General features: G+C 44.7%; 1 protein-coding gene across 1 annotated transcript in view; it reads left to right on the top strand.

Moving 5' to 3' along the window:
• ccdc88b (coiled-coil domain containing 88B) overlaps window positions 1-20,925 on the top strand; it is an 81,308-nt gene that overhangs the window by 34,516 nt on the left and 25,867 nt on the right. The window contains exons 8-19 of the mRNA XM_015947043.3: window positions 1-89; window positions 503-584; window positions 2,229-2,387; window positions 3,300-3,446; window positions 4,363-4,540; window positions 4,694-4,815; window positions 4,962-5,030; window positions 7,440-8,135; window positions 12,305-12,484; window positions 14,067-14,407; window positions 14,620-14,779; window positions 15,680-16,009. The exon at window positions 1-89 is cut by the window's left edge and continues 57 nt beyond it. Of these exons, the coding sequence (XP_015802529.3) occupies window positions 1-89; window positions 503-584; window positions 2,229-2,387; window positions 3,300-3,446; window positions 4,363-4,540; window positions 4,694-4,815; window positions 4,962-5,030; window positions 7,440-8,135; window positions 12,305-12,484; window positions 14,067-14,407; window positions 14,620-14,779; window positions 15,680-16,009 (2,553 nt within the window). The remainder of the gene's footprint in view (window positions 90-502; window positions 585-2,228; window positions 2,388-3,299; window positions 3,447-4,362; window positions 4,541-4,693; window positions 4,816-4,961; window positions 5,031-7,439; window positions 8,136-12,304; window positions 12,485-14,066; window positions 14,408-14,619; window positions 14,780-15,679; window positions 16,010-20,925) is intronic.

Below are 20,925 nucleotides of genomic sequence, written 5' to 3'. Positions count from 1 at the left end.
CTGGGTGGTCTCGACGACGAGCTGTCCCAGAGCCTCACCCTCCAGCTGGCAGACAGCAAGGCCAAACTCCGCCGCCTAAAACAACAACTGTGAGTGAGTGTGTGTGTGTGTGTGTGTGTGTTTGTGTATGTGTGTGTGTGTGTGTGTGTGTGTGTGTGTGTGTGTGTGTGTGTGTGTGAAAGATAAACCCTGGAGAACCTTTAGCAAAGGTCATCATTAATAATGTGCAAATTTTGTCATTCTTCTCAATGAGTTGTTTCTCAGCAATCAATCAGGAGACCACCATGCTCTCGCTGCTACTGTCTAATTCACACTGCATTTAAATATATTAGAAAGGTCAAAGTTTGGGTAAAGGTTAGAAATGATCATTTCTGATTTCTTGTCTTATTTGTAGCAAACATAATCTGCGTCAATCCTGTATTTATTAGCTGGGTAAATATGACTTATTATTACAGTAGTAGCTGTGTAACTGTGTTTTCTGATGGTTGTGTGTTTTTCTCAGAGAGGACAAAGGTGATCAGATCCTAGATTACAAGCAGGAGATTCACACGATGGAGGATCAACTGAAGAAAATTCAGAAAGAGGTACAGACATGTGGGGAGGAGGTGTTAACTCCTAATATCCAAATAATCCCCTCAAGTTCCATTATCTTACATTTTTTAGCCAAATCGATAACCTTATTGGTAAAAATTAGTCGGTATAACCCTCAAAAGCTAAAACCAGAGGTAGGATTAAGATAATCAGACTAGTACTGTTCGGGTTCCTCTCTCACACTCCTGTCTAGAGGCGTCAGACATCCAGACGTTGTTCTGGATCCTTTGGTTCATGTGAAGTTTGAGTTGTTGGCTTTAGTTTTACTGAGGATGTTGCAAAAGGATTTGAGAAGTTTGGAGGCGGCTCAAACTCTCAAACGCTTCCTGGTCTTGCGTAAGTTTGTTTTTCGTCCAGTTAGGGTTTATTTTTGCAGTGTTGTGCAAAAGGAGCAAAGGGTCGCCAGTATTTTTCCATGTCCACCATGTCCAGAGACACACGGTGGGTTCTTGCATTTCAACAAAATGAAAGCTGTTTTTTACTTCCCTGTCAGTGGCTTTAATGTTGTGGTGGATCCGTATGAAGCTTCAACACTCAGATCCCTTCTTATTTTGTTGTAGACGTTACATCTCTAGGCTGGTCTGGAGATACTACAGGCTAAAATAAGTCTGGACCAAGAATGATAAAGCAGCTTAACATTTCACTTGTTTTGTTTTACGCTTTTTGTGTCTTTTGTCCAAATACAGAATGGCATTGAGGTCACAGGCAGAGTTTAGGCCAAAGTAAGAAACTTTATCATCAGTAAATTTAAACTGTAAGGATTTGACTAATTTACCCCGAGAAGTTAAGCAGAAAGACTGTTTATCAGTAAAAGTGGCAGGTCTCACCTAGCAAACCAATCTGGGAAATACAGTACAGGCCAAAGGTTTGGACACACCTTCTCATTCAATGTGTTGTCTTTATTTTCATGACCATTTACCTTGGTAGATTCTCACTGAAGGCATCAAAACTATGAATGAACACATGTGGAGTTATGTACTTAACCATGTAGTTTAGCTCAAAAACTTGAGTCTGGTCCCTCCGTGTTTATCTCGCTATGTTTGCCCTTTCCCCCTCCCTCTCCTGTTGCTAATAGAAACCCGCACCTCTATGCTCCGCAGTTACGTCAGTATTCCGGTCAGTTCCGTTTTTTTGGGGGGGGGGGCATATTACCCGGCCCAGGCCGAGCTGACTGAAGTATAAAAACACCATTTATGTCAGGATCTGGAACATCTTGGCATCTCTTTACTTAAATGTTTATGTTTTATAGGGGAACATTCAATACGGACACTTTGATATAAACTATTATGCGTAAATCAGCTGAAAATTAGAATATAAATAATTTTATTTTTGTACCCAAATGAAAATTTCAGTCATGTTAATTGTGCGAAAACTAAGCTGTTCTAAGATGAAAGCAGAACACTTTGGTGTTGGCTGCACTAGACTAGCAGTTAGCTAATCAATCCTTTAGAATGTAAACTCTTTCTCCAAAGTGAGTCCAGCTCGGCAGCCATCATTAAGTGGGAAAGTAATTATTTGTAGCATTTACACAAAAACACTTTAAAATGGACAAAATGTTTCATCCAATCATCTTTGTTGCACATCCCTCATATACTTCAGTGTATTTTCTCTGTGTTGTTGTGCTATTGCACATCCAGAACCGCACTCTGCAGGCCGAGGTGAGGGGCATGCGTGCTCTGAGGGACGAGCTGGACTGCGTTCGAGAGCGAGCTGCACGGACCGAACAGCTCCAGACGGAGCTTCAGACCTGTAAACACAGACTGCGAAGCCTCGAGCTCACGCGCACTCAGCTGAAGGTACACACACAACAAGAGAATTTCCACTGACACCAGGGAGAAAACAAGCAGCCACTTCCACTTCACAGAAGGCATTTAGAGTATTTTGTTACATGTAAAAATATCCCCTACAGCACCAGATCAAATGTTCTTTTTAGGGGTTTCATACAAAAAACCCAGCATTTAAACTTTACTAAATAAAACCCTTGCATGGAGGTGATCCCAGGAGCTTTCATCAAGACGGCTCCTTATGAAAGTTACTTCTGCATTGCTGTTATTTATTTAAAAGGAGCACCCCTTGATCTTAAAAGCTTTATTATTTTCCCTCATAGTTCCGAACATTTCTCTCAAAGTGAGCAGAAACGATGGTGAAACTGAAAGCCGGAGAATGATGTACTATTGTATGATGTCATCTGGATCTACAGCTCGGAGCATCTTCGTTGACTAGGAACCGGAATGAATGAAATGAAATTTATTCAGAAGTAGTAGAAATGTTCTGAGGCAGAAAATGTGCTCATATCCTTGTAAAACACCTCCCACTGTCCTCACTGCACCCCCCTCAAACTTATTTGATTCATTCATTCTTCCTGCTGTGTCCTTGTGACAGCTCAACAGCAGGAAGACTTTTTTTCTTTCAAACATTAGCATTTTATTAATCATCACAAATTTCCGATCCTGGTCTGGTTGTTATAATCTCAGGAGTCAAAGATAATTGTATGCATCTAAAATGTAGCCTTAGAACTTTAAGCAACGTTTAAAAATTATTTAACAAGGGCACATTCAACAAAATATGCATAACTGAATGTATGATGCATCAGGGAAAATTACATATTATTGCTTATAAAACACATAAAGCCAAGGCTGCTTAAAAAGTTTCATATTTTTAATGTTTGGTGTGACTTAATTCACCGCTTAACATCTCCTTTGCTACAGGAGCAGCAGCAGCTGTGTGCAGCACTGCAGGAGACAAAAACTCTTTTGGACGAACAGCTGGCAGACGCACGAGCACGATGCTCTTCACAACGGGAGCTGGAGAAAGACAATCTTCTGCTGCGTCAGAGGCTCATGGACGTGGAAATGGTGTGTGGGGATAATTTCCCTCACAGATCCATTGATTAATGTCTAAATGCATATTTTTGTCAGTTTTGTTTTTGAAAATAGTTAATTTGTTTGCTCATTTATAGCCATTTCGAATTATGCATCTATTTGTGCTGCCATGTGGGTCTCTGCTGCCTCTTTAATACTCAAAAAATGGATAAAAAAGCCTTCCATTTGTTTCCTGTCAATGCTTGGTTTTAGGTATTGTGTGCCTAAAACGAGTTGGTTCAAAAAGCCCTCGTTTGTGACATCACAAGCATAGAACCTGTCTCAAGTGCAAAAGAGCTGCTGGAGGAGCAGCGGCTCTACTCTGAGCCCCTTTCAGAAATTGGACCCTCTCAAGTTATAGCAGCTTGGGTGTGTGTGTGTCAGCGCGTGCCGGTGAGTGTAGCGGTGACAAGGATCCACATGCGGGTGAGGGAAGCAGGCAGGCAGACAAACCAGAACGAGTAAGAGTCTTTAAAGATGAACACACGCTGGACAATGAAACAATGAACCAACAAGAGACACAGAACAGAAGGGGTTTAAATACAAGAGGGCTGGGAGCTTGGGTGATTGGAAAACGAGAGGCAGGTGAGAGCAATTAACAGAGACACATGGCTGAACACAATGAGGAGACAGGACAGGGTGTGACAGTGCGTGTGTGTGGCCATCTCCAGCTTGTTTTCTTAAAGTGACAGATCCCTGAAAATTAAACAGTCAAGAATAAAACAATTCAAATTGCTTTAAGTGAGAGGGATTTAGTGCAAATGAGCATGTTTTGTATCAACCATAGGACTACTATAACTTAAGAAAAAAATCATATGTCCCCTTTAACTTTACAACCTTAAAAAAAGGTAGAAAATGTGTTATTGTGTTGTGTTAAGGACCGTGGTGTGTGTGTGTGTTTCATGTAAAGGAGCGGGACACCGAGAGGCAGCGGGTTGATGAGCTGCTGGAGATGAACATGACCCTCGAGGCGGACCTGATGCACAGACGAACATCCAAGAAGAGCGTCACTGCTCAGATTGTCTCCATTCACGAGCGTTTCCTCCAATCAGAACTGGATTCTGACGAGGAGCTCCATGAACTGATTGGTCAGCGCAACCTGCCTCTTTGTATATTCTCATTTAATATGTATTTTTCAACTACTGAGAAAACATATTTGGAAGTAAATCCAAATCAAAAACTGTACAATCTCCTTTTTTTTCTTGTGCTATAGATTTTATACTTTACTTCTCTTTTATCAGTTTTGGATCAGAAGCCGTTGAGTGTTGAAGTGGGTGAAGCTTCAACACTGAGGCTTCTTGGAGCAGAGCAGGAGAATGCGGAGCTGAGGAGGAGACTGGAGGAGTTTCAGGCTCAGCAGGAGGTCAGCAGCTCTATAAACTTTGGTATTAAAGCAATGACACTGTAACTGTCAAGCATGATTCATATAAACACAAACTTTCAGATAAAGTTGTGCATGAAATAGAAACTACATGTTGTTACAAATGAATCTGTGTTTTCTTCCTGCAGGCCGATTCTCCAGATGCAAAAGATGAGCTGGCCGGCCTGGAGCTGGAGCATCAGCGCACACTCAGGGAGGTGAGCAGAAACAAAAGTTCTATTTTTTACTCTGGGCTTGAATTCAGGAGTTACTGGTTGGCAAGAAACTCCACCAAAACAAGAGCATGCATAGTTTGTAAAAAGGCAAAACACAAGCTGGAGTAACTGCTTCGTTTTTGGTGCCAATGAGCTCATTGTTCATTTTCACATACTTTTCTAAAGACAGTTTCATACTAATGATATTTTGGATTCATCAGAGCAAGGCTCTAATATCACCTCTGGTTATTTTTTGCAAAACGTTTGCTTTGAAAATGGCCTAGCAAAAGTATAAAAAAGTATGGGCTGTTAAAAAATACACAACGATCTAATCTCGTTTAGGGATTATGTGAATCTGAGCAGGTTGCATTTAGCAGAGTAGCAAGTCAAAATGAAACCTGTGTTTACTGGGGAAATGATTCATGCAGCACTTCTTGCACTCAGTTTACATTTCTTCTTTCTCATCTCTAACGTTTGCGTTGCTATGGTAACTGTGTGCACTATGGCTGCAGAAAAGATTGTACACCTGACCAGCTGATCCCAATAGGAGTTATGTCTGTAATGAATATTTCTTCCTCTATATCCGACTCATGAACACCACTACTTGCATAAACACAGGTAATAGTAGTTGTTTCAGTAGGTAGAACTCAGGCGTGGGCAGTAACTACTTACATTTACTTGAGTACATTTTTGAAACTGGGAGTACTTTTACTGAATTTTACTTTTTATTTTCACATGAGTAAAAGTTTATTGAGAAGTATCACAAGACTAACTTGAGTACAGTCTTTAGTTACTCTGCCACCTCTTCTTCATCTTCTTCTTCATCACCACTCATAAAGCAGGTTTAACCCAGCAGCTGCAGTAGACACACACTGATTTAAATCTGCCGACGCTGCTGTGTCTGCTGAAGGTCAAGTGAATTATCTACAGTAAACAGAGGTAGTACTTTTGGCCGTTCTAGCTATTACCTTTCAGAAGGATTGGTTTCTAAAGCTTTGTTGTGATTAAGAGCCATTTGGAAATGTGTTTCTGTTGCCTTCAGCTGTTATTTTATCATTTAGTTATTTTTTACTTATTTTCTATTTTGTTCTTTACACCAGGACTTAGCTTTGCATCCTTATTTATCTGATAATCATGCTGAAATTAAGTAACGATCAAACAGCTTGAGCAGCTTTTTAAAATCATCAAATAGTTACTTTAGTAATGCTTATGTCATTTCTACATTTGAGTTCTACGTGGGTAAGAATACATTAAAGTAATACTTCCCTTACATAACAATATTTGGCTCCTCTTCTCTGGTGGAACTACGTCAGAAAATGCTGAGCTGGGTAATTTTGTCAAGGTGGGCTTAAAATACTGAAAACATAAACATTCAAAAGTGATTGAATATTTAAACTAACTCTAGCCCTTCTGCAGGTAAGACCCTGACTGCTCGTAAACACTCCACACGCCCTAAATTAATTCATAAATTATTTGCAGCAGTCAGGATTACAATCATAATAAAGTAAAACATAATAAAATAGTTGCTGCTAAAATTTCAGATAACAACAAAAAGATAAAGCTTCTTCCTGTGTTTTTTTTTGGTTGTGAAAATCTACAGAAATATTATATAAATTATATTTTTCACCTCTAACATTTTAGGGTGAATTCTGCTTATAAAATTGTAAAACCACGCGAGAACCCTGCAGGAAGTAAATATTACACATCATAAATAATAACTACAATACAGAGCCAAAGTAATGCATTTTTCAACATGACATAATTTATGTATTTCCTCCACCATGTTTGAATTAAAGCAATCAAGAGTGATTGAAATGAAGATATTCAGCTTTTATTCAAGTGGCTTTTTATGCTGACTTTTGCTTTAAGGAAATCAGCCACTGACACGTTTTTAGAAACCTCTTGAACTCAAACTGAAAATCTGTGTTTCAATCACAGCTTGACTGCTGAATTTAAACTCTATTGTGCTGCTGGTGCATGGAAGTAAGTTCTGCATCAGTACTCAAATTAGAAAATAAAAAGAACATCAGTTGGAACCATGCATGTCAAATAGTATAAAAAATATGTTTTTATTAAGAGTTTATATAGAATTCCTAAAGAATATGATGTTTTCCATTTCCACATAAATGTGATTATATTCAGTTTGGTGTACTGCTTTACCTGCAGAAGTCACATCAGCTGTTTTAGATCTATGATAGTAAAAAAATACTCATGTTTCATACAGGGCAATAGCAAGTATTTTCCAGTGGTTCACTGAGCTATGCATTATAATTTTTAAAATAATTTATCTGAGTTGAGATGAGTTTAAGAAAACAACATTTTTCAATTGCTTTTTATCTTTTAATTTATAAAAAAGGCAGAAAAAAATCAAGATTTAATGTTTTAAAATGTCTTTCTCGCTCTACTTTTCAGTTTCAAAACTTGAAGAATGAAAACGCCACTTTAAAGCAGAACCTGGAGGAGCTGTTGAGGAAACTTCAACACCTCGAAGTCAAGAGAAAGGAGGGAGGTGTTGAGAAGCTAGTTAGAGAGGAAGAGGAGGAGAAGGTGGTGAGAGGAGTTCAGGGCTCAGAAACCTGCAGGGGAGAGGGTGAGGGAAGGGGGAGGGTGATGGGGGAGAAGGAGAAAAGGGGACAAATCATTGGGGCACATCGAGAAGCAGGAGTGGGCGAGGAGGGTCTCCACATTCAACAGGGGAGAAGAGAACGGTGTGATGAAAAGATTGAGCCCAAAAGGAGAGGAGAAGCAGAAGGAGGGCTGGAAGAGCTGCTGAAGCAGGAGAAAGAAAATGAATTAAAGTTGGAAAAAGCTGCAACAACACCTATTTCTGAGCACCTACAGCCTCTCTTACAGGATAATTCAGAACACACACACCCAGCTGCGTGTTCCCCGTCTGCTCCTGAAGTGGAGCTTCTAACACATCAGCTCCAGGAAGTCCAGGAGGAAGCTGACCATCAGGCCAAGCTGACTCAAGATCTGCACTCCAAGCTGGTGGAGCAAAGCAGGAAAACATGGGAGGCTGAGCAGAAGCTGATGCTGGTGGAGGCAGAGCTGCAGAGGATGAAGAAAGCTGCAGAGAGTCTGTTGGAGGCTCGCAGGCAGATCGAGGTACAGAAAGATTATCACATGAAAAAATAAATCTGAACTTTCCTAAAATTCTAGTTAGGACATTTAGGATTCATACATACAGGTAAAACTAGAAAAATGAGAATTAAGGATTCAAAAGTCCATTTATGTCAGTAATCTAACTTAGACTGAGAGACCATCTAAAGGCTCAGGAACCATTTGTGGGTGTTCTGGATTCATTAGCTGAGTAGAGTGTGACATGTTGAGTCTAGAATATTAAATCTTTTCACAATATTCTAAATGTCTGAGATTTTGAATGTGTGGTTTTCATGAGCTGTACACCATAATCATCACAATTATAACAAAAAGGCTGAAATATCTGGCTTTGCGAGTCTGGCTCCTGTATTAGTTTCATATTTTAAGTTGAATTATTGACATAAATTTAGTTTTGCACCATATTATAATTTTTTTGAGTTTCACCTGTAAGTAGTGTGATGATTAAAAGAAAATAGCAGTGGTCCAACAACTCAATATTAAAGCAGCTTTTATTTGGCTTTTTAAATTCATGATAGAATTTTGACCAATTTTGAGGATTTTAATTTAGGACAAAATGTACAACAAAAATAAAATCTAATGCGTTTTTGAGACAAAGGCAGAGACATTAAGTGCCTGTCTTGAAGGTTTGTGGGATTGAGTCTTATTCAGCCTGTCTCATCTGTTGTGTCCTTGGGCAAGACACTTAAGCCTGATTTATACTTCTCTGTCTGCGTCGAGACATGCGACGAAATTTAACGTCGGCACAAGGGCTCTCCGACAGGCTTGCGGAGGGTGATGGAAACTTACTAAAAATTTTAAATATCCGTTGAAAGTGACGTAGACAGCAAGCTTGTGATTGGTCAGGACGCCACTACCTGTAATTCGTCCACAGCACCGCTGTTGCCTCGTTGAACAGTAAACAGATATTTAGCGGCAGACACGGAATAGATTGAAGAACAAAAAGTCCAAAAATATAAACGTTTTATTCACCCGTGACTGAAAGAGTACAACATACGGAGCAAATGTTTTATTCGTGGATGACGTAAAACGTGGGTTTTGAGGTGGCGACCGCATGAAAAGGTGGAGGAGAATGAGGGTCAAATTTGTCCGTGTTATAAAGTCTCAGAAATATTTAAGCACATTAATAAATACACCGTTGTGGACTGGATAGGAAGCCTAAGTCTCCTCCCTTTCCGGTCGGCTCATGGAACCCCGGAAGAATGAAAAAGCGAATGCAAGTCAACGGGGCTAAACACGTTATTTTCTAATCCGCTTAGCCTTACGCCCTGAATCACACATCTGTTGTACTGCAATTTAACTGAAAACTAATGATGGATGTTTCGACCACGACTGTCACGTACTTAGAAATTTATCAGCTTGTAAACATTCGTAATTAGCATGACTTCAAATTAAATGGTAAATGGCCTGTATTTGATATAGCGCCTTCTAGAGTCCTGGAACCCCTCAAGGCGCTTTACAACACAATCAGTCATTCACCCATTCACACACTGATGGGGATGAACTACAATGTAGCCACAGCTGCCCTGGGGCATACTGACATAGGCGAGGCTGCCGAGCACTGGCGCCACCGGTCCCTCCGACCACCACCAGCAGGCAACGTGGGTTAAGTGTCTTGCCCAAGGACACAACAACAGCGACAGACTGAGTGGGGCTCGAACCTGCAACCTTCCGATTATGGGGCGAGCACTTAACTCCTGTGCCACCGTCGCCCCATTTAAATTAGATATTGGCGTGTCGCATATGTGACATCACCACATAATCTCCTCTCCCGTACTGTAGCTGCTACTTACCTCACGGACAGATTTATGGTGTTTTTTTCCTCCTGAAGGAACGATTTGAAGTTCGCCAAACTTACAGCCATTTTCCCTCTATTTTTCTCCGTGTCTGGTTCGATGACGTCACTTTCATGAAGCGCGTTTGTAGTCCTGGACATATTTTCACACAAAACCTAAATTAGCATTTCATCCCATTCAAAAATAAGCACGTTCTTGGTATCAATATGCATCTTTAAAATTCACAAACATCAAATGTGAAATCCATGGCACAAAACAAGCAGTATTAGAAAATAGCGTTTTTAGCCCCATTCATTTATTTTTTCGTTCTTCTGGGGACCCATGGTCCGGAAGTAGATGGGCGTGACTTAGGCTCCCTATACATGAGTGTACTGGTGACATGATGCCACAGAAAAGCACTCCGCCCTCTCTTGTCCTGGAGGGGAATTGCTTTGAAACACTCCGCAGGTGACGGACAATTCCGAGAGCAAAACGTCTGTCATTGCGTGTGCGTCTTTCTCCCGCGGAGCCGACGGAGAAGAATAGATCAGGCTTTATTAACTCACCTTGCCTGCTGGTGGTGGTCAGGGGGTGTCCCATTGGGGGGTTGTAGAGCCATAGAAGATGCTATGAAAATACAAGCCACTTACATCCTATAATTTCTTAAAGTTGTATCAACTGAAGACAAACAGGCAACTTGTACGGGTTCACTAACCTGCATGATTTCCTTGTTTCTCTATTTCAGCACACCTGATGTAAATGCAGGAATTCACTCATTTCAATCAGGGGTGGTGGAGCTAATCTAGATTATCTTTTACATTTGACCTTAAAATGGATTTATTTGTGGAGGAAGTAACAAGTGTTGTCAAAAACAACAACAAAAAAAGAACAGATGTGTTCATGTCCAGCTTAAAATAGAGCTCACATGTGTATTCTATAGCAGCAAATGATGTGTTGTTGGAGGACTGAGAGACGGGAGCAGAGTGGAGAGGATGCTGCAAACTCTTCAGTCACGCACCTTGAGCCGTGAAGATGAAGAAATCAATATCAGGCAGCAGGAAGTGACAGAGTCAGTGAGCGAAGGTAGCTCTGCTGGGGAGGAAGAGGAGGAAGTGGATCAAACGCTGTTAGGGTTGTCTCATACTTCAATATGTTTGATTTAATTCACTCATTGCCCAAGAAAGATTCATGTTTAATCACAGTGGGCTCAGTCTGTCAGGAGGATATTATATGCAAGACTTTCATGAAATATTCAGGCATGATGAGCTGAAATCACTTTGCTTTGTTCCTGAATTTAAGTGAAAATAATTCCAGCTGTCTAATAAAATTACACAAATACAGCATCTCTTCTCAGCCTTGATGTTCAAAGCAGCATGTTGTAATTTTCTTAGAAATGTTAGCATCGTGTTAGCTCAAAATAACGTCTCAGCAGGCTGCAGACCCTTTGTAGAATGTAATGGTTATCTAAACCAGTGTGCCTTTAAACACACACACACACACACACACACACACACACACACACACACACACACACACACACACACACACACACACACACACACACACACACACACACACACACACACACATACACACACACACACACACTGTGCTTCACGCCGAACATTAACTAGGATTAATTGCGAGTGGAGCACCAGAATCTTGTATCTGAGACGGGTCAGAGAGGCTGCAGATCTGCAGGCTGCACAGCAGAGACAAGCTAGTCATCCAGAGTTTAACGAACAAGTCCCAGGTCAGAGTGTTGGAGGAGAGAAGCAGCTGGAGCATCACTCAGAACCAGGCAAATTCCCAGCTGTGAGAAACACAGAGAGATGGAAAAGGGACCATTTGTTAGTTTAAATGCTAAATGGTAAACGGCCTGTATTTGATATAGCGCCTTCTAGAGTCCTGGAGCCCCCCAAGGCGCTTTGCAACACAATCAGTCATTCACCCATTCACACACACATTCACACACTGGTGGGGATGAGCTACGATAGCCACAGCTGCCCTGGGGCGCACTGACAGAGGCGAGGCTTCCGAGCACTGGCGCCACCGGTCCCTCCGACCACCACCAGCAGGCAACGTGGGTTAAGTGTCTTGCCCAAGGACACAACAACAGCAACAGATTGAGCGGGGCTCGAACCTGCAACCTTCCGATTGCGGGACGAGCACTTAACTCCCGTGCCACCGTCGCCCATATTCTTTAGATTTAAAGAAAAGGGGTTTATAATGTCAGGTGAACAAACTAAGAAAAGATAACGAGGAAACCAAAAGTACTTAATTAGTGAAAACTGAAACCTGCTAATTTAAACGATTAGTGTGATTCTTGGTGTGTTTGATCAAGTCCCCTGCTTAAAGACTCTCCTGCTGTGGTGTCTTCAGGTTCTTCAGTCAGACAATTTGGTGATGGAGGAGGAGCTGTGCCGCCTGAGGAGCCAGGTGGAGCTCCACAGGATGCAGACCACGGTCATCGCCTCCCTGGAGGGGGAGCGTGCTGCTCTGGAGAGAGACAGGGACACGTTACGCAGCACGGTGGACGCCCTGCGCGCCGCCCAGCGCAAGGTTGGACCGAGTCCACTCATAGGCTTGGAAATTTTTACTTTTATCACTGATGATGATGGGCACAGAGAAAAATAATAAGAATAACTTGATTATTCAACACGTGATTTTATCAGACGTGATTGAGCTGATATGTTTGAGCTGTTTTTATTGCAGAGTGACATTTTTCAGCAGGAGGGAGGTTTAAGCATAATGACGCACGATTTGTCATAACAGATCTAATTTAAGCCTGAATTTTCCAAAAGGAAGAAAAACAAATTTGTAACTGATTCTTATTTAGGTTATTTTAATGATGAAACCTTAGAAACAGCTTTTTAAAACAAATTTTATCCAAAATAATTTATTCTGAAAGATTTCCTCCTAAAAAGTAAATTGAAGGCTGTGTTTGATGTAAAATTCGAAGAAGAAAAAAAGCTAGAAGAAAAAAAATTGCAAGTTAGGGAAAAGAGCACTTATTAGTCCACTTTAGAAAAAATACCATAAAGAAGGTTGGTTTAATCCCTTTTATCACTTATTTCTTCTGTTCTTTGTGTTTCCTTTCAGAAAAGGAAAAAATGGATCTGTGTTGTGTTGCAGCTAAGCATTTAATAACACAAACACCACTGCACCAAAACACCTTAAATTCACCAGACTGAATAAAGTTGTTCTTCTAAATTCAAAATGCAACATCAAACATATCAGCCAATGTCAGAGCAGCTGCTTTTCCTCATTTTTCACATTTCATAGTGAACCCCAGTCGTGATAAAAAGCAGATATGTTTCCTTCATTACTGAAACCTAACCCCAGCTGTGAACTCTTTAAATGTTAAAGCAGAGACTCCTCCGCTGTCAATGGTTTATGAATTAAATAACTTTATTCGTACAGCAGCAAAGTCAGCGCCAAATGAAAAATTTGTCCTTTTGAATATTTGATGATTCACTTCATGAAACAGAAAACGTTGTGTTACACTTTACATCCTGACCACTGGAACTAGGAGACGCCGGAGCTCGTGGGGATTAAATTGGTGAATGTTAAATGAAACATGAAGTGCACTCTTTTTTATTCAGCTTCAGGGGTGAATATAACCCAAATAGAGAATTACAGCTTATCCTCTTCCCCTCTTGTTGATGTGTGGGCTTACTGAACTACTTCGTGATGAAACAGAACCAAAGCTCTGTTCGTCTGTTCAGTTCAGGCAGGAAAGACAGAATCCGCCTGATTTTAAGGTTTTTAAAATTCAGTTTTGAAGAGATAGTTTGAATCTTTTAAATCAGGGTCTTGTAAAAATTATTCTGTTACGTTTAGAACAGGGTTGGAACAAATGTAACCAATGTAGCTACAAGCTAACGTAGCTAACCCAAGAAGCTGTATTGTGCTGAAGAGGTTTTATTGTGACGGGTGTTTAATCTGATTTGGTTTCCCGTTGATACTCGCTTGTTTTTTTCCTTGGTGCAGAGCTTTATTTAATGATGTGAGCCAACTGAACTGAACTCATAAGTCACAAATCTCTTATTTGCTCCCATGTGAGGATAACAAAACCAGTATCTCATCTCACATGTTCATCAACAAGTAAAACAACTTTCATTAGTCCTTCCTCGTTTACCAGAGCGACCAGTCGGAGCTGACTTCCCAGACTCTGAGAGCAGAGGTAGAACGTCAGGGGCGCAGTTTGGAGACGTCTCGCCGTCGGGAGGAGCAGCTGGAGGCCGAGCTCCGTGAGTCCACGCTGGAGGCTGAGGCTTTGGTCAGAGCGCGAGACCAGGCGTTGCTGGAGGCATCGCGGCTGGAGCAGGAGAAAGAGATGTGCCAATCAGAGCTGGACGGCCAGAGAAAGGAGGGGCGGCAGAGAGAGAGGGAGACGGCGAGGCTCAGGCAACAGCTGGAGAGCACGAACTTGGCCTTGGAGCACAGCAACCAGAGAGCTTGTGCTCTGGATGCTGAACACAGGTACCCACCGCTGCACCTGCATTTAACCTTGATCACGCAATTAACTTTACAAAGCGTCGGAGAGAGCCTCTCGGTTGTGCCACGCATTTATCTGTAATGTCAAGTCCACCTTCAATCAACCTCTGCCTGACCCATGTTTCTGCTGTGTGTGTGTGTGTGTGTGTGTGTGTGTGTGTGTGTGTGTGTGTGTGTGTGTGTGTGTGTGTGTGTAGACGTGTGTGTCAGCGGCTCTCTGAGTCTAAGGAGCTCTGCACTCAGCTGCAGGACCAGGAGAAAGAGCTCAGCTCTCGATTAAGCAGCATGGAGGAGGTTAAACAGCAGCTGCAGAAGGAGCATGCAGAGGCTCAGGCCACGATTAGTTCACTGTCTCAGGTGCGTGTGTGTTGACGTGTAAGTCGTTACTATCATTCAGTGGTTCTGCAGGATTGAATATGAGTGAAATTCACCCCCATCTAGATGTTAAACTAGGAGATCTTGCACTTCTACACTGGATGTTGTTCTTTTGATAATATTTGAAATCACTGATGATGTTTTGGCTGAAACGATTTTCAGAACATGCCAGAGGCTTGTCAATAATGTCTCTATTTGCAAAAACTGCTATGTTGATTTTTGTTAACTGTAAGAATAAGATGCATCACCTGCTGAACATGACCTTCACATCATGTTTCAGTAGGTTATTTTTGCAAAAGATGTCCTAAGTGTTGCTGGAGGCATTGCCAAGACGATGTAAAATCTGTTTCCTCTGTAAAGATTGCATCATAACATTCATCTGTCATTCTGAACCTAAGCTTTGGCTTTAGTGGTGATAAATAAGTGGAAAGAAATCTGATTTATAAAATAAATGTTGTTTTTTTATATGGTGTCTGTTTACAGCTAAAGTTATCTCACTGCCATTATATAAAACCTGGAGGGAATTTCAGATTAGATCCAGTTTAGATAAAGTCTGATACGAGTAACATCAGTGGAGAACCTTCTCCACCTTCTGCCTTTTGTCAAATAAATATTTAAAAAGTAAAATACTGGAACATTGGAGTTAAAGGGAAATGGTTGAACAGTGCTGAGTGGAACAAAAGTCCCAAACTGTGACTTATAGATGAAACATGTAGAATCAGCTCAGTGGAAAAGGGCTCGAACGGACAGATGAATACAGACAAGCACTGTTGAAGGCTTTAATTAGCTTTTCTTACAAAACCATGCACTGCACTTGATCGTTTTCCTCAAAATTTATGATCTGTAAATATTTCTCTTCACGTGTATTTTCTCCATCTTTAGGATCTATCCAGCGAGCGGGCACGCACTCAGAGACTGGCCTCTGAGGTTGAGCTTCTGAACCAGAAACTACGAAGATCCAACGACGCGCTCAAGGCGACAACAGATTCTCTGGAGCAGTCGCAGGAGAAAGTAGAAACCCTCTCACAGCAGATAAAGAAAAGCGAATCTCTTCTCGGCTCAAAATCAGAACTGTCGCCCACAAACGAGATGTCGCATCTGGCTGAAAGTCCTGAAGCTGGAAGAGATCGAGGCTTTTGCCCGACCCGCCGTCACACCACAGGAGAGACAGAAAGACAGCTGACTGAGAGAGTGATGGAGCTTGAGAAAGAGGTGTGTGTGTGAGAGGCGTGTGTTTTGTTGAAATCGTTGCTCTAGGGATGCTTGACGGCTATCAGCTCACACAAGGCCACTTCCCAGAGTGAGCTGGTATATTTCCGGAACTCCTGTTTTATCGCAGCTCATCAGTTTTAAAATGTCACCTCGGCTACTGTTAATCTTCCTTATCTCCTCCGCTGCTCTCCTGCTGCAGCTCACACTCGCTCCCTCTGCCTCAAAAACACACATTAAGTCCAGCATCCCACTGTAAGGGGCAGCTGCATCATCGCCAAGGTCACAAATTTCACCCACTCATTTCCCAGCTGGTGTGGTGCTGCATTAGCGCTGCTAAAGTGTGTCGTTGGGACACAAACAGCTTCAGGCTTTAATTCCTGGTTCAATCAGAAATACTGAGATGAAGCTGTGAAAGTATTTATGTACTGAACGCATCAATCAGCTTCCTCTGCCACTCGTTTGGTGTGACGTATTACAATAAAACAGGTTATTATAGATTTTCAAATTAAAACTAGATTTTTATTTACTATTAGTATTTCATTTTATTTTCATATATCTGACTTTAAAGCTGGAGTACATGGTTTATTATGTAGTAAACTTAAAAGGAACGTTATGCTTACGTTTTTCTGCCTGAACCTGTTCAATGACACAATGTAGGTAATCTTTCAAGATTTTTATTTCCCCTAGACCCCTCCCTGGTCTCTAGAGTTAAACAAATCATCTTTGCAAACCTAGAGCACTGACCAATAGAGTCATATCTGCAAGAGGGAGCCGTCATTCAGCGAGAAAACACCAGTTCCCAGCATGCACTACGGGGTTTTATTAGGTGACACAGATGCTTCAGTCAGCTCAGCACACCAACCTAGCTTGATTGCTAACTAAACCTGCATTGAATTAACGTTAGTCTGTAAATTTCAACCTAACTATGGCTAACACAAAGGGATTTATCTTCAGTGTACTGGAGCAAAGTGATTAGTGTAGCATTTGACCATACGGTACATTACATCGTTTTAGCCTGTTGTTAGTGTTAGCAGCAGTGGGCTAACATTGCGTGTCAGGTGAGCAGGAACATAACTGAAATATTACTTGTCCATTAGTGCTGCACTGCTATGATAGAGTGTGCACCTGTAAGAGGTATGGCTCTCAGCTCCTTCCAGAAGGGCGTGGGGGGAATGAATGCAAACTGTCAGGTTCGGTGGGCTGAGCTGGAGTGGTTATGAGACCCAGGCGCGGAGAGAGTGGTGGATGGAGACTGATATGTGGCAGCGTGGGAAGTTCTCTTCCCGTATGGTCTGTAGAGTTAGTGTCTTAGGTCTTAGAATGGCTTGGCGTCTATCGTTAGATGATGACTGAGTGCCGGCTCCGCTGTGACAGGTCCTTAAATAGGCTCAGCGGGATGACGTCACCGGGAAGCGTCGGTGCAGGCATGCTGGGAACTGGAGTGCAGCGCCAGCCCGGCCCGCAGAGGAGGTTAAGAGGAGGAGTTCATGACAGGACCCCCCCCGCGAGGGACGGCTCCAGAAGGCCCAGGGCGACGCGACCAGAAATCAGCCAACAGGGAAGGATCCAGAAACGAGCGGGCAGGCTCCCAGCTACGTTCCTCCGGACCGTAACCCTGCCAGTCCACCAAATACTGCCATCCACGGCCCCGGCGGCGGGCGTCCAGAATCTTGCGGACGGTGTAGACGGGGTCCCCATCGACATCTCGGGGCGTCGGCACCCGGGCCGGAGGCGGATGGAGAGGAGAAGACACCACCGGCTTGAGCTGTGAGACGTGGAATACCGGGTGCACCTTAAGAGTGGAAGGGAGGCGCAGCCGGTAAGCGACCGGACCGAGGACATCTCGGACTGGGAAGGGCCCCAAAAAGCGAGGCGACAGCTTCCTGGAACCAGCCGGAAACCGGAGGTTTGCGGTAGAGAGCCAAACCCGGTCACCAGGCTGGAACACAGGGCCGGGCCGGTGGCGGCGGCAGTGTTGTCGGGAGTACTCCGTATTAGCCCGGGTGATGGCGGCGCGAGCCCTGATCCAAGCGAGATGGCAGCGGCGGACCATATCCTGAGCCGCCGGAACCTCCACCTCCGGCACCTGATGGTCAAAAAGAGGGGGCTGGTATCCGTAGCAGGTCTCGAAGGGCGATAGACCCGTGGCGGAGGACGTCTGGAGGTTGTGAGAGAGCTCCGCCCATAGGAGGTAACGAGGCCAGGTGGACGGTTGAGACGAGGCGAAGCAGCGTAAGTAACGCCCAAGCTGCTGGTTTGCTCTCTCCGTCTGACCATTAGTCTGGGGATGATAGCCTGACGACAGACTGGCAGAAGCGCCCACCAACCGACAGAAAGCCTTCCAGAAACGTGAGATGAACTGAGGCCCTCTGTCAGACACCACGTCCTGGGGGAATCCGTGGAGCCTCACCACATGATCGAGGAGGAGCTCCGCCGTCTTCTTAGCCGTGGGGAGCCCTGCCATAGCCACTAAGTGCACAGCCTTCGAAAAGCGGTCGGTGATGGTGAGGATGGTGTCCAGGTGGTCGGCAACGGGAAGCCCCGTGACAAAGTCCACACCTATGTGCGACCACGGCCTTTTAGGCACAGGGAGCGGTTGCAATTCCCCGGCTCCAGGTTGGGTGGTGGACTTAGACCGGGCGCAAGTGTCACATGCAGCGGTGTATTCACGCACGTCCTTTCTCATAGAGGGCCACCACAGGGCCCGGCGGAGGAACTGGAAGGTCCGAGCCTGGCCTTGGTGTCCCGCGAGCCGTGAACTATGCCCCCACCTCAAGGCCTCCTGTCGACACACGGCCGGAACGTAAAGGCGGTTAGGAGGCGTCTCTGGGGGCGCCGGGTCCGCCGGGAGAGCCGCCCGGATGGAGGCTTCCAGGGGCCATTGCAGGGCGGCCAAGAACCGTTCGGTCGGGAGGATGGACCTCGGTTCAGGAGGCCTTGGATCCTGGGTGTGTTGACGGGACAGGGCGTCCGCCTTGAGGTTCTTTGAGCCGGGGCGGTAGGCGATGTGAAAGTTATAAGGTTCGAAAAAGAGGGCCCACCGGGCCTGACGAGGGTTGAGTTGGCGAGCGGTCTGAATATGGATGAGGTTCTGATGATCAGTCCAGATTAGAAAAGGAGTGGGGGTACCCAGGAGCCACTGTCGCCACTCCTCCAGGGCCCACTTTATCGCCAACAATTCCCGGTCCCCGACCCCATAGTTCTGCTGGGTAGGAGAGAACTTCCGGGAAAAGAATGCACAGGGATGGAGTTTGGAGTCCTGGCCACGTTGTGACAGTACGGCTCCCGCGCCCGTCTCAGAGGCGTCCACCTCCACAACGAAAGGCCGGGTTAGGTCCGGGTGGAGGAGGATGGGCTCGCTTACAAAGCGGCGGACCAGCTCATGGAAGGCAGCAACAGCCTCCGGGGAGAGGCGGAAAGGGCGAGGCTGATTGGTTGTTTTCGTCAGGGAAGTTAATGGTGACGCCAGGGCGCTGAAGTTGCGGATAAACCGGCGGTAGAAGTTGCAGAACCCCAGGAAACTCTGCAACTGCTTCAGGGTCTTGGGTAGTGGCCACTGCGCGACCGCCTGAACCTTCTGTGGGTCCATGCGCAGGCCCTGGGAGGAGATGATGAATCCCAGAAACGAGGTGGACTCCTGGTGAAAAGCACACTTCTCCAGTTTACAGAATAAGTCGTGCTCCAGGAGGCGTGACAGAACGGCTCGAACATGCTGGGTGTGTTCCTCGGCCGTGCGGGAGTAGATGAGGATGTCGTCCAAATAAACAAAAACCCAATGACCCAGCATGTCACGGAGGACATCAGTGATGAAACGCTGGAAAACGGCAGGGCTGTTGCAGAGGCCGAAGGGCATGACCAGGTACTCATAATGTCCAGTGGGTGTAATGAAAGCGGTTTTCCACTCCTCTCCTTCCTTTATGCGGATGAGGTTGTATGCACTGCGGAGGTCCAGCTTGGTAAACAGTGTGGCTTGGGCAGTGGCGTCCAGAGCCGTGCTCATTAAGGGAAGAGGATGGCGGTCCCTGATGGTGATTTTATTCAATCCACGATAGTCTATACAGGGCCGGAGGTCACCTTCCTTCTTCTTCACAAAGAAGAACCCTGCCGCCCCAGGAGACGTGGAATGTCGGATAAACCCCTTCTGGAGAGCCTCATTGATGTAAGCGTCCATCGCCTGGGTCTCTGCCGGGGAGAGCGAGAACAGCCGACCCCGAGGCGGGGTGGATCCGGGCTGAAGCCTGATCTCCAGATCGTAGGGGCGATGAGGAGGCAGCTTGGTGGTAGGCTCCTTTGCAAAGACCCGAGCCAGATCGTGGTATTGGGGTGGAAGGAGTGTTAAATCCACGTCCTTGGGTGGTGTCTCCCTAGGCTGTGATCCTGGAAGGAGTGTTAAATCCACATCCTTGGGTGGTGTCTCCCTAGGCTGTGATCCTGGAGACGGATGATGAAGGCGACAGTTAACACCCCATGCCATGACTTTACTGGTGGACCAGGAGATGTGAGGGTCGTGGAGGCGGAACCAGGAATGACCCAGAATGAGAGGAGTCGTAGGGGCGTGAATGACCAAGAAATGAAGGGTCTCTACGTGTTCTCCGATGGTCATCCGGAGGTTCTGGGTTCGGTGCGTGATCGGATATGGCATGAGAGGGCGCCCGTCCACTGAGGTGACGGGAACGGGATGATCGAGGAGGGTGAGTGGGATCTTGAGCCGGTTGACCAACCCCTGATCGATAAAGCTTTCTGCAGCTCCGGTGTCGAGGAGGGCCACCAGGGGGACCGGTCCTTGGCTCAGCTGGAAGGAGACCGAGAGGGTGGTGTGATGAGGAGCTGCATGAGTGGAAACTCCGAGTGAGGCAGCTCCTACACCGACCCGGAGGGACCGTTTCCCGGGCGTATGGGGCATGTTGCACGGGGAT

Source organism: Nothobranchius furzeri, chromosome 1 (genome assembly GCF_043380555.1).
Source record: "Nothobranchius furzeri strain GRZ-AD chromosome 1, NfurGRZ-RIMD1, whole genome shotgun sequence".
Taxonomy (NCBI): domain Eukaryota; kingdom Metazoa; phylum Chordata; class Actinopteri; order Cyprinodontiformes; family Nothobranchiidae; genus Nothobranchius; species Nothobranchius furzeri.
This window is presented reverse-complemented; position numbering and strand designations above follow the sequence as displayed.